The sequence below is a fragment of the Maylandia zebra genome, linkage group LG13, assembly GCF_041146795.1.
Source record: "Maylandia zebra isolate NMK-2024a linkage group LG13, Mzebra_GT3a, whole genome shotgun sequence".
Taxonomy (NCBI): Eukaryota; Metazoa; Chordata; class Actinopteri; order Cichliformes; family Cichlidae; genus Maylandia; species Maylandia zebra.
Window position 1 is genome coordinate 6346640 of NC_135179.1, and position 13121 is coordinate 6359760.

At 37.6% G+C, this 13121-nt stretch overlaps 1 protein-coding gene across 1 annotated transcript in view; it reads left to right on the forward strand.

Moving 5' to 3' along the window:
• LOC101471480 (uncharacterized) overlaps positions 1-13121 on the forward strand; it is a 94745-nt gene that overhangs the window by 52702 nt on the left and 28922 nt on the right. The window contains exon 2 of the mRNA XM_004553565.4: positions 12493-12597. Coding sequence (XP_004553622.3) covers positions 12493-12597 — 105 coding nt within the window. The remainder of the gene's footprint in view (positions 1-12492; positions 12598-13121) is intronic.

Consider the following 13121-nt stretch of genomic DNA (forward strand, 5'->3'; position numbering starts at 1 on the left):
TATTGAAATCGCGTTTGAATTTGCGCTTGTTTTTTTGCTTTCACTTTGCAATCGTGCGAACTGTGTATAGAGAGCGACAGCACTGATCTGTGAGTGATGATTTGCGCACCAATTCCTCTGACATCGTCTTATTAATCGTTAGCTTACTATGCAAACATGACAAGTGAAATCTCCCACAGCAAGCTTAAACATGTGAGAGGTTGATTGCGCAGAGAATCGCTGAGCTTATGTGAGTGCGTGTGTAAAAGCAGCAGGATATATATATTTTAGTTCTGCTGAGCCAAATAAGACAGGTCAGGGTGAAGAAGTGACAGCCAAAGAAAAGCTTACCACAAAACGGAGATGTTATGACAAATCAGACTATAAGGCAAAAAGAAAGTGCAGCTTTATGGTTTCATGGACAAAATAATTTCTGTGGCTGCAATATGACGAACTATATAACCAGGGCTGCACATAAGTGGTCCGCAGGTGCGCATTCGCTGTCAAAATAAAAAACACGCACAAGGGTTAGGGTTAAATTTAAAAACTGTACTTTTGAGTTAAAATATAAATTTATAATTTTAATAAATGAAAAATTAAAAAGGCATGAACATTTTTTTTGTATCGAAAAAATATCGAACCGTGACACCAAAGTATCGAACCGAACCGAACCGTGAATTTTGTGTATCGTTGCACCCCTAATATATATATATATATATATATATATATATATATATATATATATATATATATATACACACACACACACACACACACACACACACACACACACACACACACACACACACACACACACTCTTCAACAACTTGAACCACATGATAAAGAGCAAATTTCTTCCATTTGCAAAGAGGTTTCTCCTCCTTTGTTAAATGGTTCTGTGAAAACACCAGCAAGCATATTGAAGTCTAGTTTACAACACAAGAAGATGAAAAAAGTTGATGGTAAGTGGCTAACCTCTAAGTGGAAATGAGTTCTGACCAAGGCTACGTCCACACGTACCCGGGTATTTTTGAAAACGCAGATTTTTCTATGGGTTTGCACCTTTCGTCCACACGAAAACGGCGTTTTCGGTCACTGAAAACGGAGATTTCTAAAAACGCCGCCAGGGTGGATATTTTCGTAAACTCCGTTTTTGCATTTGCATGTGGACGAGAAAAAACGGAGAAAACGCAGCGTCAGAGGTGTGCGCCTTTTTTGACGTCACACTGTGCGCCACGTTATTGTTTCGGTGAAATTAATTTCTACAATACTGTTACTGTTAATTTTACTCTCTCTCTCTTACATATACACACACAGTTACTGTCCCTCCACACATACGACTCGGTTCTGCTTCTATGCCCCAGCTTTGTTTACTATTTCCCACCGAGGCTTCTAGACTTCTGATTGGCCAACATTTCTACACGGTTAGGAATATATCGCCACCTGTTGCTTTGGCATGTTCCTAGCAGCGTTTTCCTTCATTTCTGCGTTTACGTGTGGACGGGATTATTTTTTTAAATGAAAACGGAAAATCTCCGTATTCAAAAATACCCGTGTACGTGTGGACGTAGCCCAAATATCAATATGTGATAACTTGGAGGTAAGAACAATTTGTCACTTTTCTGTGAGAGACATTAGGTTGGATCAAAACATTTCAGTATCACTTCGGGCCACCAGGTGTGCATGTTTTACAAAAATACCTTCCAGTGTCACAGTGTCTTTGTTCTAATTAGATGAATGTCAGTCTGTGCTGGTTGCATGAGTCCTTAATTACCACTTCAGCATTCTCTACAAACTGGAACTCTCCACTTCAGAGATCCTGCGTGTACTGTACCATATTTCACAATGTTCACATTATTTTGACACACAATGACAAAAATATACTCAAGGACAAGCATTCACACATTATTCTCATGTGGCTTATACCTATTTCTAGACCCATAATCATTCCAAATATACAGAAGCCTAAAGATAATGGGCTTCTAATTTAAAGCATGTATAAATAAACAGACCAGGTCATACTGTGTATGCCTCTTGTAATTAGTTGTACTCTTGGATTTTACTTCTAGTAAACTGCCAGCAATGGTGGCTTTGGAGCCATTTTGGCACTTATTTTTTGGCACATCTTCACGCAGGAGAACTTGTAGCCATCTGATATTCTCTAAATCTACTAGTTGTTATTTCAACCACGAAGCTGACAAATGTTTTTCTACTTGGCTGCCAGTATGAATGAAGCAAACACTCAAACCAAAGTACATTTACTTGGCTGCAGCCTTTAATGTCTAACTGCAGAAAGCGTCCTGTCCCACCAACACAATAATAACCACATTTGTAATAACCAAGTAAACCGAGTAAGATATCCTTATACTAGCCTGTCTTAGCCATAAACACCAAATAATATAATGCATTTCTGATAATGCAACAAACAAACATAATAATAATAATAATAATAATTTATAATAATTTATTCACGCAACCTATAGAATAACTTGGATCCAGTTTCACTGCTTCTAAAAGTTTGCAATCGTAAAAAATAGACATCAAGTTGTGGGTGTTGCAACGATCAGGTGGTTACTTTATTATTTTATCTCAGTGTATCAGTGTCTTCTTTGACTGACTGTAGTTGAACTTACTGTGTGATGTAATGACACCAAAGATGATGATGACCATCTGATGATGTATCAATTCAATGAGGGAAGCAAACAAACAAACCAAAAACACGAAACAATGCAAAATATCAAATCAAAAGCTTATTTTCAAAGTTACCAATGGTCATACATGGGTTCCCAGTCAGTAAGGCAGATGATTCTGGTGAAAGGTCACACGTGAGCAGAGTCACACTATGAAAAACATGCAAGAAAAATTTAAAATAGGGAAAAAAACCCCACATGGGATAAATACTGGGAAAGAAAAACACAAGGAGTCAAATCTAGCTCAAGGAATATCCACTTGGAAGCTTGACTGGACAGTGACAAGACAATCTGGCGAGGGAAACAGGGGAGTGTGTACGCTGGGGAGAGCGATTAACTGATCAAGAACAGGTGGTGGAGGAAATTGGGGAGAAAACCAACAAAGGGAGGAAGTTAAACTGACAGCAATGAAAAGGGATCACAGAGAATCGCCCGAGGCTAAGCATGATCAAAACTGAAAAACCATGACTGATGCACACCTTGTTTAAATCACTGCAGAAATACTCAAGAAGTCATTTTTTAAATCCAAGTAATAGTTCTTGCTGTCCAGCAGTGATAGTTTCCTTCAGTTTGGCACCCAGGAAAATTTTGAGCCTCTTTATACTCCACACACATTCTTTCAGTGCTGTTGTCAGCAATGGCATAAAAAGACAGAGTCCAGAGAAGACCTTACTGCAGCGCGATGAGGTTAAGCACAGACTCATCCAGTCGGCTGGGGACAGCTCGGCCTTTATAGTCCCAGCTACTGGTGGTGCTTTTAGGCAGCAGCCTCTCTTTGTTGCAGTCCCTCAGTGCAGAAACTCTGACTCTACCAGCATACTTTGACTCTGACAACATGTTATAAAATGTGTAGTAATCCCGCAGGTCCCCTGCATGTACAAAACAAGAAGTTGTTTTGGCTAACTGAAATGCAGCAGCTCCAACAGCTGAGTGAGCAGGAGTGTGCTCCCCAGAGCAAAGCTTGAAATACAGCCAAACATTTCTGTGCAGCTCTTCTGACATAAATTCACATCAGTGGATACTGAAAGTAAAACAAGTTACCTATAGTAATATAAAATTATTACCATGATTAATAATAATAATAGTCATGATAATAATAGTGCAAAAGTCTTGAGCTACATCCCTCATTTCTTTGTATTTTGCCTCTTAAGATGCAGACTTTTTTAAGATTTCTTGAGACTTATGAATAGTTCTCTGGACTTTCTGAAGGTTTTTCAATGTTTTACTTTCAGTCCAGTCCTTCTACATCCAAAGAAGAATGTCCTTCAAGAAGCCTGGAGAAGTATTCCCGAGGTCTGCTTAAAAAATTACAATGAAGTTGCCTAAAAGGGTTCAGGCTGTGGTGATAGTATATGCTGTATTCCTATGTTTCAGTATAATGCTGCAGCATTTTCCCATTTTCCTAGTAAACCATAAAGAAGACTCAAGACTCTTGCAAAGTGCTATATGCAGACAAGTGTTCTTTGCATTGCCTCCTTTCCTTGAATGTCTTTTTCCATGCTTGCAAATCTAAGTTTGATTTTTAATATTCATTTTTTTTTCAAAGGCATTACTGACATCTGCGATTAAAACTATGTATGACAAGAATCTGTACACATTTCTGTTATTAGTAGAGAAATAACTGTTGAATCTCTAATGAATCACATACTCGAAAGAATGAATCTGAAAGTCGTTTTGCTGGTTTGATTATTGGGGTAAACAAAGATTCAAACACAACACTGGCATTTTTATCAGTCCCAATATCAGGAGAGCTTTCTTTTAAACAACTGTTTGTTTGTTTGTTTTTTTACTTTTCTTATATATTACATACTTATAATGGTGGACGTTTATGTTAAAGGTGGCCGTAGTTTCAAATAATGAGATGAGCATATGCATTTTATTTATATATAGAATTTTATTCTTGGTTTTGCATGATATCATACAGAGCAGAGCTGTTTGGAAGGAAGTTGGCTTTTTAGCTCCACCCTCCCGAGCTAAAAAGACTTGGATGACTTGGAGGGCATGCAAAGCTGCTCTGTCCAACAAAAGAAATACATACCTGGACCTGATCCAAATAGGTTGCCTTTAATTCATATAGAATAGCATCAAGGCTATAAAAAGACCTTTACTGCAAATACTATGTTTACTTTCTTTCTTTCTAAATCAGCTTACCTCCCTTAAACCAACACTGTTATTTTCAAAGAGCAACCAATTCAGTTTTCAGTTATATGTACATGAGCTTGTCTGTACATCTTCTGGCAGGACGGGTCATTCTGTTCTTGAACCATTTCCAATCTCCAGTAAATGAACAAGGGACAATATTCGCTGGACTACCAGACCTTACAAAGCACTCATCAACTGAAGACTCATGGAGGAAATAAAGGGACTGAAACTCTCATATTTAGCCTTAAATTGGAAGGGTTTTTATATTTATCCACTGAAGGCAAAATACATTTCTGTAGCTCTAAAACTGAGTCTGTTAGTTTCTAAAATGTAATAGAGCTGGTCTGCCATAATGTGAAGGCCTGGATGTTCTCACAACAAATTAATAAATGCTTATTTCCCCTCTAGAAGACCAGAACCTACAGATAATATAATATAATATAATATAATATAATATAATATAATATAATAGGTCCTTCTTGGAGACTGGTACATTTGATAAAATGGTGAACCATGTTTCCTTCTTCTTGCAATTAGAACATACTTATTCCGACTACACACACTTGACACACACACGAGAACAGTACCATTTAACTGAATTTGATTTTCCTTTTTTATTGCAAGCCTTTATTTTTCCAGAAGGGATGTAATGATGAAAAAAACCTGCCAAAACCACACATGAATAAAACGGATCAAATGCAAAGAAAATTATAACTGCGTTTAATATAAAGACACAAAATAACAGCGCACGAGTCAATAGCTCCATGTGGCCCTTTGAAAAGATGATCAATAAAAAATGTGGCATTCTTTGGTTGGTGGTAATAAAGTAACCTCATATTTACTTATATTACATATTTTATTGACTTTTGGCACTCTGAGATATTACACAGAGACCTTACTAGTAGTGAGCAGTGACTTCATCTTTCCTTGCTGCATGCTCTTTAAAAGGTTGACTCAGTTTTTCTTATTGAATGCTGCTAACCTTCCAGGCTACTTATCACCTAGTTGTCACATCAGCCGGTATTCATTATAAGCAGTGAAAGAACATTTAAAGAGCTCAGTCAGTATAAAGGTGAACAAATGCCGCAGCATTTCCTACAGATCTCGTCTTTTTCTTCATACACTGACAGAAAATATTCAATAATTCATCTTTCTTTCATTTCTTTCTCCTTTTTTTTTTTTTTTGAAAAATGTTTTGACCTTGTCCCTAATTTTTAGTGCATTAAAGTGATGATTAAGCCACACCATGGGCAGCATAAAATGATCAATATTCTCCTTTTTATTCCCTTAAACCTGATAAAAGAGTCTATCTACATCCTGACTGTGGTTTGTCATTAGTGTTAAGAAAGTACAAGCTTGGAGAAAGAACATAACCCTGAGGGAGACAGAGGAAGAGAAATCTGTCAGTAAGAAAGTCATTTACAGGAGCAGCTCAGTGAGCATGCGAGGCAGGAAAAAAGCTGCAGAGGGGCTTCACTTCACACATCAGACTTATCAAGCCAGTTACAAGACATCGAAAATCAAATTAGTTACAGCCGACAGCTTTGTTTCACCAAAAGTAAAACATTTCAAGATATTGAGTTGAGCGGGGCAAAATGTGGACTATTTGATGCTTTATATTCTATTTCTTTCATATATTTTCTTCAACTTGAAATGTAAAAAAAAGCAGAGGAGTCAAGATGAAACACTCAGGTCTAATCAGATGTTGACAATTACAGTAACAAGACATAACAGACAATTCTGCATCTGCAAGCAGATATGAGCCCTGTTTTGGTTTCATAATATGAAAAAGGAAACTCAAATTCAGACAAATGTATACCAGCTGTCTGCAGGTCTATGGAGAAAGTTATCTTTTCTTCTAATAGCTTCATTCCAACCTTTCAACATTAGTCAAGTGTCCAGAATCATGAAATCAAGAGGATGCTCATGTTGCTCTGCATCTAACGGTTGTATCTTATTTATAATTTACCTATTGACTTCTTGTTAATGTCTATATAATCAGATATCATCATATAAATATGTAGAATTTGTAACCAAGGGACAAGATCTTCAGTACCAGAAGTCTTCTAGTTTTTTTTGTTATTTCTCGTGAGCAATCATGTTTGAACATGCTTTGGCTGCACGCAAGTACCAAAATACAATCTTGAAAGCATCAATTTCCATTTTAAAGAATTAGAAATGAAAGAATTGGACATTCATCATTGGGTATAGATATAATGCATGTTCTGTATTATTGTGGCTAGACCAGAATCCTTAAAAACTGGGAGTTGTACCCAGAAAATCAAGTCAACAGACTAGCCAATAGGTTCATATTGGCATGTTGATAAGATGAAGGTCCATCAGAGTTGCTTTTGTGTTTCCATCCATCTTTTTAACTGCATATCCAATTCAGGCTTCTACACTAGGATAGGGTCCAGTACACAAGACAGGTTGCCAGTCTATCGTAGAGCCAGCACGGGAGACAGACAACCATTCATGCTCACATTCACACCTGTGACCAATTCCGAGTGAACTAATCACCAATTAACCAAATATGCATGTATTAAAATGTGAGAGCAACTAGAGAGAACCCCTGCAAGCACAGGGAGAGCATGTAAGCTCCACACAGAAGTATGGAAATATGCTATTTAGTTATATGATTTAGTAAATTTGGTGAAAGTGATTGAAAGTGAATTCCCTGTTTTTTCTTTTCTTTTTTTCCTGGTGTCTCATGAAGGGAAAACAGATTTATTCAATTCAGTTTCAGCTCAGTTGTATTCATATGGCATCAAATCACAACAACAGTTGACTCAAGGCGCTTTATTTTGTAAGGTAAAGACCCTACAATAATGCAGTCAACCCCAACAATCAGATGACCCTTTATGAGCAAGCACTTGGTGACAGTCGGAAAGAAAAACTCCCTTTTAACAGCAAGGCACTATCCTCATGGAGGGACATCATCGTTCGCCACGGTTTGGGGATAATGGGAGAAAGACAGGACAAAAAACATGTTATGGAAGAGAGCCAGAGATTAATAATAAGTAATATTTAAATGCACAGTGGTGTGTAAAGACATAGAGAGTCAAACAGCCAAGACAATGTTACTGCAGCTACTTTTACTTAAGTCTCTTCAAACTCATCTGCAACTGAATAATGTTTGAGTAATGCTTGAACAGACACAGTTGGATGAATTACCAATCACCCACTTAGGTCACAAGGCAGAACAGTGAGATGTTATGCTCATTCTCTCATGAACCAAACACCTGAGCACTGAAATAAACTGGAAATTAAAGCAGGGAATGCAGCAGCCAGTATTTTTAAATGCAGTTGTTTACCAGCTTTTGGAGATTGACTGATATGTCGTGACTCACCTCTACTTCAGTTAGCTGAGTTTTTTTTTTTTTTTAAATACATGTGGTCTGACTAAGCAGCTATTCAGAAATTGTTTTTCACACTGAAAACTGTGCTTGTAAGATGTAGTGTGGATTTGGGAGGTTACTTTTTCTCCTCACAACTGTGCATCTGAGTTTGTCCAAAGGGTTTTAAAAAATTCATTCACTCTACAGGTCAGACAATTTCCCAAACTCTTCCACAAAGCTCTCCCACAACTGAAGTAAAAAAACAAAATAAAATAAAATTTTAAAAAAGGAATGCGATTTTCAAAGAACAGCAAGAAAACATCTTTATTTTGTTGCACAGCAGTGCACCAAAAGCTTCTAAACTGTAATGTGTTTTAATTTGAGTTTACTGAGCAGCAATTTCCAAACTATCCAGCAAGTCATGTGTAATGGACATGGAAACCCATCCTCAGCGGGCTTAATGCAACCCAACGACATCTTTAATGACATAATGCAAACCTATGCCGTCTTTGATTAAATAATGCAAATGTAATGTTTCGTTGTGTAATAGAATAATGCAACATAAATTCGTTAGTTAATGGAATTATGGTAGCTACGGTAATCACTTCTCTGATGAGCTAATGCTGAGTAAAGGAGGAGATCCCTGTGGTAATGGCAGAGGATGGCAGCCGTTCTGGGACGTTGAGGGATTAAGGGAGGTTGTCTGCGTTTCCCCTCTGCTTTTGTCACAGGCTTTCTGTTTGTCTCTGTCTGTCCTCTATCACATTTTCTGTCTTTGTCTTTCTGTCTCTGGCCCCTCCTCTCCCACAGACCTCTTCACAATGCTCACAGTGCTCAGGAAGCTTCTCGATTTTTAGAGACAAAAAGTTGGAATTTTCCAACTTATGCAATCTGTGACGCACACACACACAGCCGAGTACCCAGACCTCCACTGAAGGTCGTGTCACAGATTGAGTTTTCCCTGCTTTAAAAGATAAATCAATCTTCCATTAATGGAGAATGTGTGTGTCTGCGTGTGTGCGTGCGTGTTAAAATCTTGCATTGCATTTGTGAAAGCACGTGGGCTTTAGACACACTTCTGTATGTTCTGTATAAAGAGAAATTATCACATATGGGTTTGCAAAACTGTGTGTGTTTTTTTTGTGCGTGTATATTTGGGTGTGTATCAGCTCGTGTGTGTGTGTGTTCACTCAGACACTCAGATTGCTGATCAATAATTGTGATTGAAGGGCCCATTAGCCATCGGAAGCAATAGAGACAGCATCACTCCAAATGACAAACTCAACAATGAACACACACAGACACACAGACACAAACACTCACGCACACACAATATGACAGGTAACAAATTAAAAGCTTGAGTATGATGAATACACATCCCCATAAACGCATTTTACAACCGATACTGGTTATGGCTGTAATTTACCACTCCAGCCAACACAGAGGGATTTTCCACAAACACATTTTGTTTTCATCTTGCTTCCTATGGCCAACTTTCAAAATCATGATTTATAAATATGCAAACACACTTTGAAATGTACTTTTCCATCTTTATCTGATAAGTCAGATTTTATTTTTCTTTACATAATCTAAATGGCTGTGAACTGATTTTTCGAGTCTATGACTAATAATTTAATCAGCAGGCGGCTTAATGCAGTTTTGTTTCTGTCTTCTCTTCTTTTTTCTTCGATAAGGAAAGAGTATATGAGGTAAATCTGCTTTAGACATGGTCATAAGAGACATTTACACTTTACAAAATGCACAGCTAAAGTGCTTTTATTATTATTTTATTATTTTCTGTTAACTATTTACTGTTAGAATTGGGAATGCTCATATTAAACATTGCCACATTTTGAAGTCACTGTATGTGCATTTGATCCCTGTGAGCGAAAAGGTTTCAGACTGCGCTAAATGCTCATTTTTTGTAAGCTTGGACCTGTAAGACATCAGACAGATGGGATATCCCTTATATGCTCCTCTGAAGCACACAGCCCTGGCTGTAGGCACATTCAATCCTTGTGCTAATAAGGGGCAAGGCTGGCTTAAAGGAAGAGGAAAGGATGCTAAAATACCTTGCTACAGACAGGGCATAAACTAAAAGTGGCTGCATCAGTGCAGATAATAACATCAAAATACTCCTTGATTTTGAACAATGAGAATCAAAGCTACAGTAGCAGACCTGAAGATTACATAAAGGATATGAAAATGAGCATCACTGGTCCTCTTTATGTGAAAATGGCAATATGAAAAACATCTGTATTTTAAATTCCACTTGGCAGAAGTCAAATTCCTTAAGGGTATCAACACTAAAAGTGTTCATCATGCAAACTGGGCTTTTCCACAGTTAAATCATGTAGCCCGAAGGTCCTTAAAGTTTATATATTTATTTTTTATCCTGTGCAATAAGATGAAAATAAAAACATTCTGTGTAACTCTGAGGCTTTGTTAGTTTGTTTGGTTTTGCATAACAATCTACGTCTTTGTAATCAGCTATTTCTCTCAAAACACCTTCAGGGCCTTCACATACATTTATGCATTGTATTTAACATCTTGATCAGATGATTTGAATACAAAAAACATATTAGCTAGTTAATACTTTACAGTGCTTTAGTATAAGTATTGTTTGTAATTTCTGTTGGGATATTGTGAGAATGACTATTTTCAATCTAATTTAACAAACTCTACATTTTTTAAAAGCTGCATGCCTTGTGATCCGAATAGTGTTACGTATTTTAAAATGTCATCTAGCCCAGAAAAATACAATCACCAGTAATGATATTTTCATTTCATTTGTTTAATTGGGTTCTCTTTATTGCCTTTGAGGACTTGTGTGCAGATCTGGTGAAGTTTAGTTCATGTTTGTTGGAGATATGTAGAAAATATATATTAGAGGGTTTACAAATCTTTTTTCTTATTCTGTAATAAGCAGAGTGTTTACACAGAAAAACCATTACCTAAAATTCATTACGGTCAGCACACATAGACAAATCGAAAAGATCTCTGATCTGCATTATCTCTAATGACCAGCACTCGGGTGACTTCTCTTGTTGCACAAAAGAAGTCCAATTGTAAAGAAGACCTTGAGAATATGACTTCACTTTTCACTCAGACTATGACTTGAGTAACAGTTTAAGAAGAGTTTACAGTCTCAGTCACTGGTTGCAAGTCTTGTGCATTATACCATGATATTCATTTAGAAACTTATGGTCCCGTCTAAAATAGATGATAAAGCAAGGTATGATAGGGTAGGTAGGGTTTCTACTCTTGTCAGTGACAGGCTGCTACTGTATAAACCTGGGGGGTCCTTCGTCTTTCACCCTCACCTTCCTGCCAGGGTTCAAGATACCATGATGTCAAAGGACATACTGAAGAGTCAAGGTTTCAATATCCAGTCAATGCATTCAGTTAGTTCATTTCACTTCATCCATCCATTCTATTCTGATTATCCAATTCAGGGTCATGGGCTGCTGGAGTGTATCCCAGCTATGATAGGGCGAGAGACAGGGTACACCCTGCACAGGTCACCAGCCTGTTACAGGGCCAGCACAGAAAAACAGACAACCAGTATGGAAACCCAGTAGGTTTTCAATTAGATGGCTCCCAGTGACCAAGTACTACACAGAGGGAGAGGAAAACTCCCTTTTAACAGAACAAAACCTCTGCAGAACAAGCAGGGCAAACATCTGTCCTGACCAGCTCGGGGGTGAGAAGAAAAAAAAAAGGCACAGGGAAACAGAACACACACTGGCCTGGGACAGAGAAGACACAGTTTTATGACATGCAGAGATGGTGTACAAACGCCTATAATAGAGGAGGGTGGGAAAGAAATGGTCTGTGTATCACAGAAAGTCTGAGTTTGATTTGGCCCTAATTACAAGCTTTATTAAAAAGAATGATTTAAGTCTGTTCTTAAAATCTTTCATTTTCAAAAGTCCAAAGGGAAAAGTGTGTATAGGAGGAAGCTATAGCCAAACTTTTAAAGAGATAAAACTGTGATAGTTTGCTGAAAATTAATCTGGAAAGAAACTTTGTGTGATACAGCTTCATCTTTGTTTTTCCTCCTTTTTTTCACACTGTACTCCCTTTGCACTAACCAGAATCCTTTTGCACATGAAATAAAGAAAATAATATGCTTCATGCTTCAAAAAGTACCATTTAAAAAATGAATATTTTTCTAATAAAAAATCATCATAAACTGAGAATAAAGAGCCATATGTCTTGTTAATGGAGCAATAACTCCCAAGGTCACCACACAGACACAATATAAGAAATGATATTTTCATATTAAGACTTCACTCCTTTCTCCTTGTCTGATTTCCTTCTCACCTTTGTCTCTCGGTAGGAGGAGGGGGACTCGAGGTTTTACTGTGAGCTCTGCGATAAGCAGTATCTGAGACACCAACAGTTTGACAACCACATCAACTCCTACGACCATCACCACAGGCAGGTGAGTCATGCCACCTTAACAAGGCACCAAGAGGTCTGGTTTATCCTGCCACAGAACACCTTAAACCTTCCAGACCAAGGTCATGGATTTATTACATCCCAGTGCCACAACAAGCACTCGAGTCTGATTTCAGACACACGGCACACTCGCTGTGGTCTACAAAATCCCACTAACACAGAACCGTATCCATCCTCATGACCACTATGACTAAAAATTGCAGCACTTCTGATTCATTTCATGGAAGAATTGACAGTTACATTATGACAGGATTAGCTTCTTTTTTTTTTTTTTACTCGGAGTGGACATGGTGACAGAGTAGCACTAGGCAAAGCCCGTTGTTTGGTAACCCACTATTATAATGTGATTAATATGGATAATAATGTTCTTAATATATGCAAATTGCCAAGACCTCAGCTCAGAAGCCATGACAAGAGACAGAGACACAGGGTGAAGGCCAGTAAATACTAATTTATTTTAACAAAAAACATGAAATTAACATAAAAATACCAACACAAAGACGACCG